The 16898-nt window shown below is 43.7% G+C and overlaps 1 protein-coding gene across 1 annotated transcript in view; it reads right to left on the bottom strand.

Moving 5' to 3' along the window:
- Positions 1-988: 988 nt before the first annotated feature.
- Positions 989-16898, bottom strand: part of LOC149361508 (uncharacterized) — a 35559-nt gene continuing 19649 nt past the window's right edge. Inside the window, exons 2-12 of the mRNA XM_089568099.1 lie at positions 13010-13143; positions 11585-11810; positions 10894-10989; positions 9651-9917; positions 7706-7794; positions 5459-5753; positions 2794-2877; positions 2659-2706; positions 2209-2256; positions 2039-2083; positions 989-1098 (exon numbers count right to left, since the gene is read on the bottom strand). Coding sequence (XP_089424225.1) covers positions 989-1098; positions 2039-2083; positions 2209-2256; positions 2659-2706; positions 2794-2877; positions 5459-5753; positions 7706-7794; positions 9651-9917; positions 10894-10989; positions 11585-11810; positions 13010-13143 — 1442 coding nt within the window. The remainder of the gene's footprint in view (positions 1099-2038; positions 2084-2208; positions 2257-2658; positions 2707-2793; positions 2878-5458; positions 5754-7705; positions 7795-9650; positions 9918-10893; positions 10990-11584; positions 11811-13009; positions 13144-16898) is intronic.

Genomic DNA, 16898 nt, shown 5'->3' with positions numbered 1-16898 from the left:
ATCTTGCGGCGAAATATCAGCAGAATTGAGGTATAGAAGTGGTGTGATGGGCAATAGCTTCTGACGGGGATGGCAAATCTGAAAACAAGTTTTAGTGACGTTCACGGACAGGCGGTTAATGTGGCACCAGCGCTCAAGAGAATTAAGACCATTCTGTAGGTTAAGTATCAGCTGATTATTGTCCGGGTGCGATGATGCCCAATTGAAAATTCCACCAGGCCGTATGTGGTGTTAACACCAGAGTGGAATTTCAGACACGGTTCTGGTGTTTCCGGGCTGGTGTTTCCGGGCTGGTGTTCCCGGGCTGGTGTTTCCGGGCTGGTGTTTCCGGGCTGGTGTTTCCGGGCTGGTGTTTCTGGGCTGGTGTTTTTGGGGCTGAGAAACCCACGAGGTTGTGCCTGGTGTTAACACCAGAAAATACGGTTTGGTGTCTCCGGGCTGGTGTTTCCGGGCTGATGTTTATGGGCATAAAAATCCACCAGGCCGTGACAACCCTATCAGAAAATCCAACAGGCTGTAGGTTTGTTGGCAATCCGTAAATTGGGACCCTGCTGGTGTCGGGCCTGCTGGTGTTGGGCCTATTGGTGTTGGGCCTATTGGTGTTGGGTGTATTGCTGTCGGGCCTATTGGTGTTGGACCTAATGGTGTCGGCCTACTGGAATCGGCCTACTGGTATTGGCCTGGTGGTGTCGGCCTACTGGTATTGGCCTGCTTTTGTGCATGCCTGAAGGCCTGTTGGCCCGTGAGCATGAAGCTCACGCAGACACATGACCATGGCACCTTCACATTGTTTCAACACACAATCCTGCTGGTATCTTTGGACAAGCTTAAAACGATTATCTGAATACTTGAAAAGAAGAACTTGGATAAACTGGAAAATTATTTCTGCATGCTGCAAATAAACGGTGCAATAACTTTTTTAGCAAAATGTGTGTCTCTAGATAACAGTCACAAAAAATTTCACAGAACACCTTTATTATGTTGCGCACTATTTGCGCTGTACATCACCCAGTTTCTGAGCAAGATGCTTGCGCACCGCTTTCAGCCGTTTTGCAGACTCCTCTGGGCTTGTGTCCCCCATGTAGAGGCGGAACAAAGCTGCAGAAAGAATAAATATTAAGGGCAATGTATGGATTGAGGGGCATTACACAAAAATTTCCACAAGCAACTCTCAAAAGAAGAAGTAAAGCAAAGAAACCCAATGCAGTCAAGGACTGCAGTTTCAAAAGTTGCATATAGTGCATTATATATAGCCAAATGAAAAATTGCTTTGTGACTAAGGGCCAGCCCAATCTGGAACACAATAGCCACTGGTGGTTCATACAAGTGCATTGTAGCACTTTGCCTTTGGCAACATACATTTTACACAATAAACTGACAAAATAGTGGCAGCATAAAAGCACCATCATGTTACTCTGCAAGGTAGAAACTTTTTTCTGAGATGATTCGACGCGGTCAAGAGCTTTTAGGTAGTCAGTGCAGACTGCGACATATTCATGAGAAGGACTAGCTGTAGTTGCTTAGTGGTTAGGATTTCAGAAACCGAGCCTGAGTATTCAGGCTCGAACCCAGTCGCGGCCACCCAATTTCGATGAAGGCAAAATGCAAAAGGCGTCCATGTGCTGGACGATGTCAGTAAAGGTTTAACACTTCTGGTGATGTAAAATTATTCCAGAACACTCTACTACAGCATCCCTCATAGGCTGAGTAACCTTGGGACGTTAAATTCCACACACCGCAACAAATTTATAGCAGCAAGTAATAAGTTAGCCAACTACCGAGGCTTTTTTCTCCCAACATACGACTACGATCGAAAACAGCGCTAAACTGTCAGATCACTGAACCCAAAACATGAAAGAGTATCTTACCAAGCAGACCTGGGCTCTGGGAAGCAGTGCTCGTTGAAGCTTGTCCTGTAGGTGCAGCAAGTAATAAGTTAGCCAACTACCGAGGCTTTTTTCTCCCAACATACGACTACGATCCAAAACAGCGCTAAACTGTCAGATCACTAAACCCAAAACATGAAAGAGTATCTTACCAAGCAGACCTGGGCTCTGGGAAGCAGTGCTCGTTGAAGCTTGTCCTGTAGGTGCAGCAAGTAATAAGTTAGCCAACTACCGAGGCTTTTTTCTCCCAACATACGACTACGATCCAAAACAGCACTAAACTGTCAGATCACTAAACCCAAAACATGAAAGTGTATCTTACCAAGCAGACCTGGGCTCTCCAGGGAAGCAGTGCTCGCCGAGGCTTGTCCTGTAGGAACAGCAAGTTATAAGGAGCTGCAGAGGAATTTCTCTTCCATAATTATTTGCAGTAAGGCATGCCAGTACTTCCGACTGTTGCACGGCCACATCAGACAAAGCAGCCGTGCAAAGTCTTGCCAGTGAAAGGTATACTTACGTCACCACTTTCATTTTAGCCTCACTTTCAAGGAGTTAAGCATAGCATCTGTGTCAGTCTACATGGTAATGCAACGGTGCTCTATCATTCTGATAACTCTCAAATTGACCCGGTTCAACTAAACAGTGTTCTCTCCCTAGGTTCAAGAAGTTTACAGATTCTGCTTACAAACACACGTCCTGAAATGTCATGAAACTGCCACCAGCAAACCCCATGTCAACAAACCAATACGTGTTTAGAATGTATACACCTTACCATGCTGAACTTGGCACTGTGGGGATGCAACGCTCGCCGAGGCTTGTCCTGCAGATATTACAAGTAAAGAGCTTCAGAGGCATTCAAATCAGTTTAGAAAAGTAAAAGAATGCAAGTGGACAAATAATTACTTACCATTCTTCTCCATACTATCTAGTGCGGGCTGATACACAATATTCAGTGGAAGATCAGAGGCAGCTGCATATATCAGCCTCACTTCTGAAAAAGAAAAATAAATTTAAAAGTAATCCCTTCTTTACCCCTTACATATCATAGCACATAAGAGTGAATAATTCGGTTTTTAAGTACATAAGTTTAGTTGCCTAAAACACTTCTGTTAATTCATTACTCCAGCTTCCTATACCTGAGGATATTAGTGCCAATCAGGTATCACATAAATTCATCAAACACAGGCCAGTGAGTTGGCACTTAATGATTTTGCTCACAGCGCAACTTAATACCGAGAAAAGATTACTGATAGCATTACCTTGTTATCTGGAAAGCACATACAATTACTTCCAATGTCATAATTGAGTAAACATTGCCGGATCGAACAATAAATTTTCTCTGAAGTAGAGTTTAGAGAAAAGGTAAAAATTTATTGTCCCCTATGGCAATGTTCACCAGTGCCACGACACTGGAAGAAATTGTATCGGCTTTACAAACAGCAATGCAACGCTACCGATAATCTTTGCTAGGTTTCTTCATACAACTCTTTTTTTTACCTGTATACAAGAGTTTACTTCCACGTTATCCAGCTTGTCGCCTTCCACCATGCTATCCAAATCTCTGCTATAGTTGCAAGCAGTACCTGCGTGTCATGAAACTGAACTCCTGATGTTGGATACTGTTTGCAAACGAAATCTGCCTTGCCTACTCTGCAACACTGAGGCCGCAGGAGGGATAATTCCATGGTTCACAGGCTGCAGTACTGGTACATACTTTAGCAGAAAAGTTGCGATCTGGGTCAGCTGGTGCACTGTATTGAACAAATAACCCAAGCAAACGCTGAAGGACAAGGAAGGGACGAGGCGCACACTGCAACTGGAACTAACAACAGTGTTCTAATGAAGCACATCCATCTCCCAAGAAAACTTGCTGCACAGTTGTTAGTTTCAGTCGCAGTGTGCACCTTGTCTCTTCCCTGTCCTTCGTCCTGTGGCTGGGTTATTTGTTCAATACAATGCTAACCTTCCTGCTTCAGTCTGGCAACTTCTATGACATACTCAGGCTTCCTGTTTATGATCAAAAGCCTAGCTATGTGCATGGAAAAATCAGACCTTTTTCACTGATTTCTAATCAGCTCAGTCCTGTGACAGCCGCAGCTAGCCTATTTTAGAACATTTCTTTTGGTGCCGGCACTGCCTGGTTGTGGGCACACTGCATCTTCCAAATAACAGCACTATAGAATGCTTACACCTTGTTTATTCTACTGCACTGCAATTATAATGCATGAACGAGGAACAATATTCAGCACTTATACATGTTAGTTTCATTTTTTTTTGTAGTCTTCCTAAATTAGAAGCAAAGAAATATCTATGAGGAATATGTTAAAGGGACGCAAAACAAAAATTTAAGTTCACCTGTATCAGTACGGTAGCGTGTTCAAAACAAACTGAAAACAAAGCTTTCATAAGCTAGAACCTAGAAACGAAATACAGGTGTAGCCATCACTGGCCGTTCTCATGAATGAAGCATGTGTATCAACATCAATTTTATTGCGCGCATCTCAGAGGATATGCTAGACCATCATTAACTTCAAAACGGTGGCAACCTGTCCTTTTCAGCAAAGACTTCAAAAGTTTGAATCAGCCAGTGGAAAGATTTCCAATCTGATTTTACCAGCAATAATTATGTCCTTTGCTGCCAAATTAACAACAACATACCAGTGAAGAGGCTAAGATTCAATTTTCACTGAAAACAATGCAATTGTTCTTTATACCCAATGGAAATCTGGTACTCAGCACGAAGGGCTACATAAAACACTAGATCATTTCTGTAATGCAGCTCATCAGCTTATAATGGCCTAAATAGAAGCGAAACATGCTCTTTCTTCTGAGCTCCCAACAAAAATACTGCAGATTACTGTTTCATAATGCACTAAGATTTCACTTGGCCACTTAGCAATGCGCGTCCACCATCAACTAGCCTCCTTTCCAACTTTTGTTGACATAAGCAGTGCCGAACTGTGTGCTGGCATGCCATTAATGTGCGCTACCAAAGTCATGCATATGCCACCCTGTTTTTTTAATGTGCAGTGAAAATGAAAGCTAAGAAATTAAGGAAGCTTCCGCTAGCTAAGATATTGAATGAATGAATATGCAGAGCATGCACTGATATATATTCTGAACGCGATGAGCACATGCAGAAACAAAAATTTCCGATAAATGAAAAAGCCTGGCCTGCCTCAAAAAAGAAAAAAAGATTTTAAATTCTTTTTTAATGCTTAATGATCTCCCATTGAGTTAAAAGGCACATGATACACCGAGGGTTCTTTGCACAGACCAGCTGCCTATCCTCTTCCTGTCTTTTTGGAAACTTATAGCCAGCGAGTTAACTGGAAATTTGAGGAAGCAATCACGACAGCAACAAGCACCCCTCCACACAGCTATGATGGATTTCAGAAGTTTAGAAGTACCTGTTCCCCACCATCTTCACAACACATTTACAAGTGTGTGTCTGTGTGGGGGAAACAAAAAAATTGTTTCACACTACACATGATTCTGTAGATGGATCTGAAAGTATGCTCTGCATCAAGACATAACAGCTCCAAAGAAGCTAACTTTTCAAGAGGATTTACCAGCATCGAAGAGCTTGGAAGTAAGGCTGCGCTGCAGTTCCATATTCAGAATACGGAGCTGTCCAACTTCGTCCTTAAGAGCTTCAAATTCAGCTGTAGCTGGCTGGTCACCCCTTGCTTGCTTCAACGCAGCCAGTTCAATCTCCAAGGCCTCTGTTTTGCGCTTCAGCTCGTTGTGCAATCCAACAGGAACCATGTCGACGGCTCCATCCACCACTGCCTCCTCAATCAACTGCAGCTCCTGTTGGCGCTGCACATCAAGCCGTAGCTTTTTTGCTGACTTTGTCACCTGCAACTGAATAGGCGCAATTAAAATTTCCTACTGAACTGTTGAACACACCAAAATATGCAATCCATCAGGATTAATCCTGACAGCAGCACGCCACAGCATAATGGGGAAAGTTGTGCAATGCACTAGTACAGGGGGGAGGAGGAGGGGGGGGGGGGGGGCAAACTGTAGGTCGCGAGCTACATGTGGCTCTTCACAGGTCCAAGTGCAGGTCGCAGTTCTCCTATATCTGCAACTTGCAACTTCCGACGCAAGAGCTCAGCTTCAAAAATTCTTTTCTCCCTTTAAACAAAAATTACCTCGATTAAAATGTAAGAAATGAAAGGCAATAAATTGTTCTATGTAACCTGTCATTGTTTGTATTTTTACTTGGATCACCACAGGGTGAAATTAACCAGTGTTTTTGGCTCAAAATGCACTTTTTTGCAACCTTAGTATTTTTCTTACTTCAATGTACACAGTTTCATCACCTGTAACATTGGTTATAAGTTCTAGACGTCTAGAGAAGCCAAACGGCTATTTATGAATATGCGAGAGCAAGTTGGTATAAAAAAACAGCAGAAATGGTGCATTTTCATATTTTCTTTAATTAAAAAAAAAGATTTGAGCCGTAAAAACCTATACGCTCTGATTTATGTCGAAAGCCAGAATCTGCGCAAATGTCACTGAAAAAATTGTGGAGTGTTTTCTAAAAATTTGTTTTTCATTAATCTTTTCTCTTAATTGGTTTGTTCACAGAAGGTTGTGGCCAAGTACTACACCAGGGTGGCCAAATCCTGCTCTGGTGAGGAAGTGCGTTGTCGGTTCTGGTCACCGAGATCAGGCCGCACTTCAGGCCTGGTTATGCAGTTCCATCGACAGGCAGAGTATTTTTTTTGTGGGGGGAGACATGGGAGAGGCCTTTGCTCTGCAGTGGGCGTAGGCAGGCTGATGATGATGATTAATCTTTTCTAAATGTTATTATTTTCCAAATGTTAATATTATAGTAGAATACAACTTAAAAAAACAGCAGTTGCTAACACTGGACCGCAGTCGCCGCTTTCCAATTGGAACAGAAACAAAATCAGCCTGACTTTTATAAACGGAACAGTAAACGAATTCAGCTTGAATGTTTGATTTTATCAAACAATCCCCATATCAAAATTCAAAAGCTCATTATTTTTTTTCTTGCAATAAGCTTGTTTATAGGTAACAAGGTATGTTTAAGCAACGGACTACTTTTTCGTCGTGGAGGAATTCTTGCGCGGAGGCTAAATATATGGGCGGAGCTTCACTGCAGACTTAAGTTGTATCCGACTATAAGTGTTTTTATTAAAACCTTCTCTAAATGTTCAAGCTGCACTGACCTCACAAATAAATTTTTTCAACGAAAATGTTTCAGGCTTTGATTAGGCACATTGGCATAACTTGCCATGAATATTTTTGAACAAACTGTAGATGGCTGTGTGCAACGTCTGGGGTGTTTGGCATGGAATGACCCAGTAGAACTGTGTTTGGTCACTCAGAGTCAACCCCTAAGAAGGCTGCTAGCCTGGTGCACAAAGGTCAGCTGACCTTGCAAGCTGATCCAAGTTAAGCCAGGAATCACGTGGAAGAGTGTGTGGGGAAAGGAGCATACTAAATGTCAGCACGGCATCCTAGTAGGCAGTGTATTTAATGTGGAGCAGTCCCTGAATATAGATTAGCTGTCCGTTCATCTTCGTGTGTACACCTTCTTCCCATGTCCATATTTTTTAACACTGCTTTCAATAAATGTAACTCACCTGCCCGACAACCTACTTAGGATCAAATATTTTACAGCTTGAAATAGAAGTGGATATCTGGAGTCAATGATCTGTCTTCAAGGCCAGTCACAAGCCCCACCTTGTGAGCTGTTCATCAAGTAGACACACACTTTTACAGTGCAAAACTGCACATTTGAAAGTAATATTACCAGCCTTTAAAAGCTATGACTTTACCTTTCCTTTTGTCCTTTTCTTCCCTTCGGGTGGTATAAGAGGTCTTCGGTGTCGTTTTTCATTGTAGATGTCCATTTCCTCCTTTGATTCTGCACAGCACATAGAAAGTTAGAAGCAATGTGCATTGATAAAAGGTTAAGAATGTATCATGGAGCTGCACCGCATATTATTTTGAATTTTTCCAATCTGATATGCACACAACCTTTACAAAATGTTCAATTTTTTTGTATTGTAATGGAACAAACCTGCATCCGCGAATTCTGTGTACAAGTTCCTCTCCGTCTACTGCAATCATACTGTATGCAGCTTACCAGATGATGATGATTGCAGATCTTACTGGTTTAAAGGCAGCTTTGTCCAAAGAGCACCATGGCACAAGGAATTTTCGTCTACTCAAGGTGAAATTAGAGACACATTTTTCGAGCATTTTACCGCACATATGCCAAACACCAGGCCAAGGGAAACGTTGCACACACTGCATGATCTCTGAGTACCTGGGGGCACTGTATGGGGATTGAACCCAACACCGCTTGCACGCAAGGTGGATGCTCAAACCAAGAGGGCACAGCTGCGGTACTTCACGCTGCATTCATATGTCCTTTGTTGAGCAAGAATTAGTTGAAGACACATTAATTAACGTCTTAAGCAGTAAAAGCTTGATTACAATTTCTAAGCACATACACACTTCATTTTAGTGTTTGAGGTTGAGCACATATCCCCTCCTTTTGTCCTGCCTTGAGGGCAAGAACTCTGTAGGGTAATAAATTATAAAACACTAAAAACAGAGAAACACATGCTCTGCTGAGCCACTATAGCAACATGTACCCCACAGCGTTTTGCCTCAAGGAGGGCATCCCTGCTGAAAAAAACTTCTACGATGCAATAACCTCATAGAGGCTTCATCATAGAATATCATGCAATCTGAATGATATATCATACAATTTGTATGATATTCTATGACATCTCTATGATGACTATGATTTATAGAAATGTATGACATTTCTATGATAATTTTCTATGATTTGTATAAGTCTATGATATTTGTATGATAAACTGTATGATTTATTGCAACATAGAACTTTTTTCAGCAGGGATGGCAGTTAAAACTATTACCATTATTCATAAAATATACCTTAATTTAATATATATACGTGTATACATACATACTACATAAAACTTTGTATGATGATTTCACATTTGGATTTTACGCTCCGCTAGCTGCAACAGTTACTGAGTCATTAAAACTAATACCCTCATATAGTCCTCCCCAGGTCATCAATAGTTAAGAAGGAAGTATACAAGTGTATAATTAGTAGAACACAAAGCCTTGTTGTGTGCAATAAAGCCATTTTTTTCTTATACATGAAGCCCAATAATCACTGAAATAAAATTAAAAACACGAGCAGAAACCCGCGAAATACACGAGGCACCGCGACCCGCGGAACCGGCGGCACCGGCACCGGGAGGCACCGGCGGGGTATCAGAAGCGCAATTCGTTGACAATGTTAGACAACTACGCATGAGAAAACAAGTCATTTTATGAACTTCGCAACCTTTCGTTATAATTATTCGCTAGAAGACAGGTGAAGACACGAGAATTACAAAAAAAAAAAAGAGAAATCGAAACTTTAGAGCACATGTTTTCCATTCGCCGCTTCCCGCGACCTCAACTTGCGCGCTTTGCGTGGTTTACTTGTCATGCCTCAAAATATTTTCACGAGCCCTTGACGAAGCGACAAATATCTATAATATAGCCAATGGATCCCCGAAAGTGCTCCATTTTGAGCTCTCAAGACGGTTGTGTCGTTGCGTAGAGCAGCGCGCGCACAGGTGCGGAAGTCATGCATACTTAGGGCACGCGCTTGTATATACACCTTCCTAATACCGCAAAAAGTTGTTCAGCCGCAGAAAAAGAAATAAAATGGATGACCTTTTGGCGACTTACCTGTCATGTGTATGATTCTGGCATCGTAGTAACCGCCAGCGGTGAAGTCGTCGCCGCACCAGTAGACGCTGTAGTTTTTTCCCGGATCGAAATCCGCGACGTTCTTTGGTTCAAATGACTGAACTTTAGTGTGTTCAACAACAGCAGTTGTATGATCACACACGTACTCACAGTAGACGAACATTTCGGGAACAATTAAAACGAACCGCAAATGCCCACTAAGTTTGCAACGCGACGCGCCTTGATTTGGCAATGGACGCATCTCAACTACGCGGACAAAACTATAAGGCGTGCATAGGCTTTCATGCATCATGCGCAGCAAAATATAGTGCCACCTGTAAGCGATCGTACGACGCAATTTCTCATCGGCGCCTACTCCCGTCGAGATGGCGGCAGTCGTCCCCTCGACTCAAGAGGCTCACGTGAATCTGTCTCGGTTCGCCGGTCGGTCCAGAGTGCACACCGCATCGCCTGCCTCGAGTGGCGCTCACGTGAATGTGGCTCGGTGCGTAGGTCGGTCCGGAGAGCATACCGCATCTCCTGGCTATCCTCTTCCATTTCCTTCGAATCGAATCGAGCCGCGATTCTTTTCTATTAGTGCACAGAAAATTACCTATGACACGGAAGTAGACCATCCGAAGCAAAGCATGCTGACTGAATAACCGTACGGGTTATCTTCATGGCATACAGTGTCAATATTTTGCTGCGCATACAAATTTACCTGTTTGCACGTTGCTATTGGCTACATGGCGTGTTCACCCAACAAGTTTCCTGCTTGCGATTCAAGCCACTTATTGGTGTTGGCTTACTGGCGTCTTTGGCCAACAGCTGTACCAGTCAGGATTTTCTTTCCAATTCAAGCCACTCTGTTGGTGTTGGCATAATTTCGCGTTCCGCCAACACGGCCCAATAAGGAATCTGTTGGTGTTGGCTTATTGGCTTGTTTGACAAACAGAGTGCCAATAGCAATTCCTGTTTGCCATTCAAGGGCCAACAAGGAGAGACTGTTGGATTTTTTGATAGGGACCAGACGATGTTTCCATGCATGCAGGCATACAGGCTCGTATCACGAGCCTGGCATGTGCCCTGCTGCATTCGGTATGTATGGTGAGACGTAATGGTGCATTATATGAAGAAAGTTGCAAAGGAAAAAATCCCATGCCACTTCTCGGATAAAGAAACATGCAATTTTCTATGCTTACGCAAGATGTTTATTTCGGGGGCCTCTGTCGCCGTAGCTCACAGGCTTTTTGTGATAACCACATTCGAATATTCTTCGAGGCCTTGGCGACGTCCTCCTCTCCGTAGCCCTTTCTTGATGCGTAGTGCGTGAAAAACACTGCGTAGAAAAGAAAATGCACCATGAGTGTTAGAATGCCGCACATTTGGATCTCCGCACTAGTTAATTTAGCTGCGGTACATTAGAATGCAGCTGTAAAGAAACAAAAAAAATTTGAGGGGACATTTAAGCTCTGCGGCTCACAGTTTTCTTTATTTCACCGCCACCTCTCACAACCAATCATTAATTTCACTGCTACCTTCCATGATGGGCAGTTTTCTCACAATCCAGTCGGGATGTTGTGATGATGCCACAACATATGGTCCTTTCTTCCACTAGCTGTCAAATTATCTGCTATCAAAATTCCTCAATTGCTTTCCCACTGTGAACAATAAACCTTTCAGGCATTATTTTCTTTTAAAAACACTTAAATATTTAATTTCATGGCTGGAGGTGGAAGCCCAATATCAATCACACAGAATGTTTAACACCAACAGCAATCAATTTTTGCGGACACAGAGCACATTGAGTGAAAACTTTAGTCTGCTTACTAATAAATTTCAGAGTTAAACTGCAGTTAAATTACAGAACTAATAAATTTGAGAGTTAAACTGCAGTTAAATCACAGAACAGAGAGCAAGATGATCGCGTTCACCTTTCAGTGCATCAACTTTGTGGGGGGTGAGGGGCTGTTGAGGCGGCTTCTCTCCGCCTTGGGCGGCGAACCGGTTTGACTGTGTGCCCGTCACACTCCGCTTAGCCAGCACTTCCGTCGACCAAATGGCAGTCGCGGCTCGCGTCACGAAGTGTGAGTCCTTGGGCACTGTCAGCAAATGGTCATAGAACTCTTTGGTCAGATGTACCCCATTGGCCAGGTGAACCTGCATGAAATCAAACCAAACTACTTTCAACACCACTTCATAATGTGAAAAAACACACACAGCCATACAGCCCATAAAAACAGCTGCTTCAAGGCAATCTGTGTTCAGTGTAGGTTGGAATATAGCAGTTAATGCAGCACAAAAAAAAGGTTACGTCACTTTCGTATCTGCCCTCAGCTCATGACAATATTGCGGCCCCTGGCCAACTAATAAAACAACAAAACAAGAAAAAGGTAGGCTCTTCCAAGAAATAACAGTTATCAAAATTGGCCATGTTACGTCCACTGCAACACAAATGCCTCTCCCACGGATTTCCAATAACAAACCTGAGGAATTCACAGCCCCAAATATTTTCAGAATGTGTCCTCTCACTAGCTGTCGAAGCTTTCACACTCGCAGACAACCAGCTATAAACCACACATCTTCCCTAAATCAATACCCAGGTCCCATGCAAGTCTATTGTTAAGCTCGCATATTCCGAACCAAGAGTTGTGCTTCATTCCACACTGCTCTTGTCGCACCCGAGTGCACCTGACCACCATCTGGTTGGATCTTTGTTTGACTTCAATGGTTTCCGGCCTGTTTCAAAGAATGCCCTCCCACAAAAATTTTCTGTATTGACCATTTAATATTGGAGATATAGCTATCACAATCAAGAAATTTCGCTGCCTTCTGTTTTGGTTCCAGCAACTGAAAAGTGCAGTATTACCAAAGCACGCACACTTATACTGCAAGCCATGAAAAGATGGAAGTACAGGTGTGTTTTTTTGTTGCATTCCTACACTATCATTTAGACGAACACACAATATAAATTTCAGTTGGCATGCATCCCGTTATATTGTCAAAGACCACTATCATCCAAAATGTGAGCTTTTATCAGCTAGAAAACACCAAAAAACGATGTACAGATGTTGGTACTAGCGGCCCAATTTATCCAGAGTACTTGTTTGTTTGTAATCTCTGAACATGGTCAGGGGACCTTTAATGTTGTGGCTGTCACTGAAGGAATGAAGCTGCCTAAATAGTAATTGCCCGGCAAATTTGTTGCTTGTGAATGTACTCTGCTTCTGCCACCTTGCCAGTGCCTGTGGCACAAGACACAAGAGTTTCATTGTCTCGCCTTCGCTATTATGTGAAACAACTAAGTAGTAACGTTAATACTAATATTAAATATTATTAAGCTGTATCTTTAAACATACCCTCCCAACCTCTGCTACTGTGCACACTTGTGTGCCTTCCCTGGTGGGGCCTTCCTCCTGGCTACCCAAGCCCTCTGTGAAGACCACATGAGCCAGGGCTCCGGGAATGGAGCTCGGTGGAGGCTCAGAGGTGGCTGCAGGCGGAGAGGAGGGAGCTGATAACACTTCAGCCCAAGGAGCATCTATTCCAGGCGCCCAGGTAGCAGCTGCCGATGTAGGCGCCATCAGTGAAGAAGCTGCTGATGCCGCAGGTGCCAATGCTGCAGGTGCCAATGTCGCAGGTGGAACAGAAGCAGACGCCGCAGGCGCAGATGCAGCAGAGGCAAATGCAGCATTGGCAGGTGGAGCAGAGGCAAAAGCAGCACGGGCAGGTGCAGCACTGCCAGATGCAGCCGCCACGGCCGCGGAAGGTGCAGACGCAGCAAGTAGCGCTGCAAAGGGTGGCACAGATGTAGACCAATGAAAATAACTTCACCAACGATCATGGTTTTTTGTAATGCGAAATTTGAGCACAGCTTAATTTTTTTATATATTGAGGCAGAAAACAGACAATACTTAAGCTACCCTCAAGAGTACAATATGGAGCACTCCCGCTTTATCCAGTGCAAGGCCTCTAAACTACAACACTGAAAGAACGCTCCTCAGCGGTGCGGAGTGGAGCAGTACAACCCTTGCCTGGCTGCAGCGTCCTCTCCTGTGTTTACTGCTCTTTGCAAGAATGCATTGCAAGTTGGTCGCCTCAGTGCTTCAAAGAGAAATGTTGAAGCCACAGAGGACGAGTCTTGAGTCTTTGTTAGGAGCGGGCCGCGAGGCACATGTCCCGTATATTTATAATATTGTGTGCCTGTTCCCATGGTAAACGCCTCGCACTCCACAAACAGCCCTCATACACACTCATGCATGTGCTCGTTGACAATTCGACTGCAGATTCATACCCGACTCAAGTTTAGACGCAGTTTTGTGGTAGATGTTATACTGATTCGAACATAATCAGCCATGCACCTGTGCGAAAAGTGCCTCCAAAATAAGCTCCACTACAACCTTATCTACCGTTATTCCTTCCCATAGCTGGGGATTGTTTGCGGCATGGCTCACTGCTGTGCCAAAAAATCTATCAGTTTGTGTCCCACAAGAAACTGCATGTTTAGATATGGCTTTGTCAGGTATTTATTATTTTTTTTCTAACACCTGAACTAATGAATTTTAAGATCTGACATTAATGGAAAGCTTGGTCTTATTGAACAAGCCAACATGACTGAGTGAACTACTAGCGTGTTGACTTTGTGAACAAATAAAAAATTGTGATTTATGGCTTAACCACAATTTACAATTAATCCATGTCCCGCAGCGACACACAGGCTATGAGGGACACCGCAGTGGAGGGTTTGGGAATAACTTTGACCACATGGGGTTTTTAATATGCAGACGTTGCAGAGTACACGGACCCTTTTTGTGTTCTGCCTCCTTCAAAACGCCGCCACCACGGCCAGGATTGAACACAGGTGTCCTGGCTAAGCAGCCAAGTGCCCTGACCACTCAGCCATTGAAGCAGGTACAGCAATTATTGGTATGGTGTTTTAAAGAAAGGGAAGAGAGTAAAAGAGGAACACAAAAAGATTTGTCGGCAGTCATGGCTAGGTTAAATCCTTGAAAGTGAGAGCAAGTTGCTCTTCAGTCCGCAGATTTCAATATGCGCCGTAAGCTATTCCCCCCCTCCCACCCCAACACACACACACTTCCTTCTTAAACCACACAAAAATTTTTCCCAGGTTATGTGACCTGAAAACATTTAATCAATAAGCTTGCACAGCAGGAAATACCGAAAAAAAAATTGATTATAAGGAGTGTACCATCAGCTGAGAGGAAGCGCTAGAGCTGGTGCTGCAGCTTGATGCTCAGCTGGCGCAGCTCCTCGTTTTCTCTTCTCAGCTTCTGCACCTCTTTCTCTGCTGCTGTCTCTGTGCCTCTGGCCATAAGGTCGTCCGTTGCGGCCTGCTGCGCGATCATCCGCAACTTTTTGATGTTTCAAACCTGCAGTAGTTAACACAGTGTCAAAACACATATTCACCCATATTGTCTTTAACATTATAAAAAAAATTAAATTTCTTTCGATGCAAACTGCAGAAATGCTTGCATGTGACACAACGTTACTGAAAACAGATTAAACATCACATTTCATTACAAGGTTCGGGTTTCAATTGCGCATACATACTTTATTCTGTGCCAGGTCTCGGGCGTTTTGCGGGGCGCGCGACTGCGCCACGGTGTCATTGACCAGAAATATGTTGGTCCATTTCTTCTTTGGATTCTGGGAAGAAAAGCAATCTCTTTTAGGGGTATGTTCGCACAATTTTCCATACATTGATTGTAATGATAAAACGCAAGATAATGTTTCCTGCACCAAGCCTTTTGCAGCAGCTTCTATTCTAAATTATTTAATTGACAGTGCCTATCTGGCCATCAGCCAGAATTGCCCCAACACTCATCAGAGACTGGCTGCTCAATTGAGTAGTCTGTCCTTTTTTTTAGAATGAATCATTTTCGCCACTGTTCAGCAGCAGTAACAAACATTGCTATATGAAACTGCAGCCCCAGGTTTTTTTGTTTATGGGGGTTCAACGTCCCACAGGAACTCAGGCTATGAGGGATACCGCAGTGAACAGCTTCAGAAATTTCGACCTCCTAGGGTTCTTTAATGTGCACTGACCGCACAGTACACGGGGCCTCTAGAATTTCGCATCCATGTCAAGTTTTCAAGAAACAATGCAGAATCGACACTTCCTTCCTAGAGTGGCGTGAGAACCTCTGTCACATTTGGCAGCTTTCTCGGCTACAGAGGCCTTCACAGTTTAATACTCAATACACGCAGCTAGGACATGGTCATCAACTGAGCTGTAACCGAGAGCAGTGAAGTATATATTCTATGCTTCCGAACTAGTCCCAAGTGATACACACAACCCCCCCCCCCCCAAAAAAAAAAAAAGCAACGGATTCACCCTGGGAAGACCAGCCAATCATCACTTGTACATAAGACAGTTCATTACTACAACTGAAGAATGCCTGGAGGGGCACCAGTGAGAAAAAAAAAAACGTATTCACGAGTCCCAGTTGATGGAGGTGCCGGGAGAATTTCAGCCGGGCGACTCTACCAACTACCGGACACTGCCAGATTAATTTCGTTACATCCATCACCATGCAACATGCTGCAAACAGGACGGAATTCGCAAACCTGCAAGTTGAACGTGAGAACTGCACAACAGCGGTGCGCGTTACGAAAGGCAGAAAAGCTCAAGAACACATTCCTATAGCCCTGACAAGCAAATTCGAGTGCTGTACCGCCGTCAGCACGCTTAACAGGAACGCTCGCTTGCGCGTCCTGCACTGATATTACAGCCTCTGAGCGCTGGGCGCAGAGTCCAAGACCATACTGCACGGTATGTTCGTGGACGTTGGAGACAGCTCGTGCCCTGCTTCCACTTTAATTTTGTCTCAGACGCAGCGGCCGACGCCCAGCGGCACTAACGTCAGTGAAAGACAATCGCTCGAGCGTCCGTGTTAAGCGTGCTCACGGCGGTACATACATAGAGGCTGAATGAAGTTTCAATATCAATCAACGCCCTACGTAAATACAAGGGTAGCCACAGCTGCCGCAAAGTAGAAATTACAAAAGTACTCAGACAGTAATAAAGGTGTTCTTACCTGTCATCTGTAGGATTTCAGCGTCGTAGTATCAGCCCTTTGTTTTGTCATCCCCCTCCCAATAAACCTGATAGATATTTCCCGCCGCAAAATCTTCTGTGCTCTTTGGGTGGAAATCTTTCACTAGAACCGATGAAGTGACTTTTTTCACGTTGTCAAGCAGAAACTTTACATATACGTAAAACACCAT

The sequence above is a fragment of the Amblyomma mixtum genome, chromosome 2, assembly GCF_055824585.1.
Source record: "Amblyomma mixtum isolate Tamu chromosome 2, ASM5582458v1, whole genome shotgun sequence".
Taxonomy (NCBI): domain Eukaryota; kingdom Metazoa; phylum Arthropoda; class Arachnida; order Ixodida; family Ixodidae; genus Amblyomma; species Amblyomma mixtum.
The sequence above is the reverse complement of the archived record's forward strand: the minus strand, read 5'-3'. Positions and strand labels throughout refer to the sequence as shown.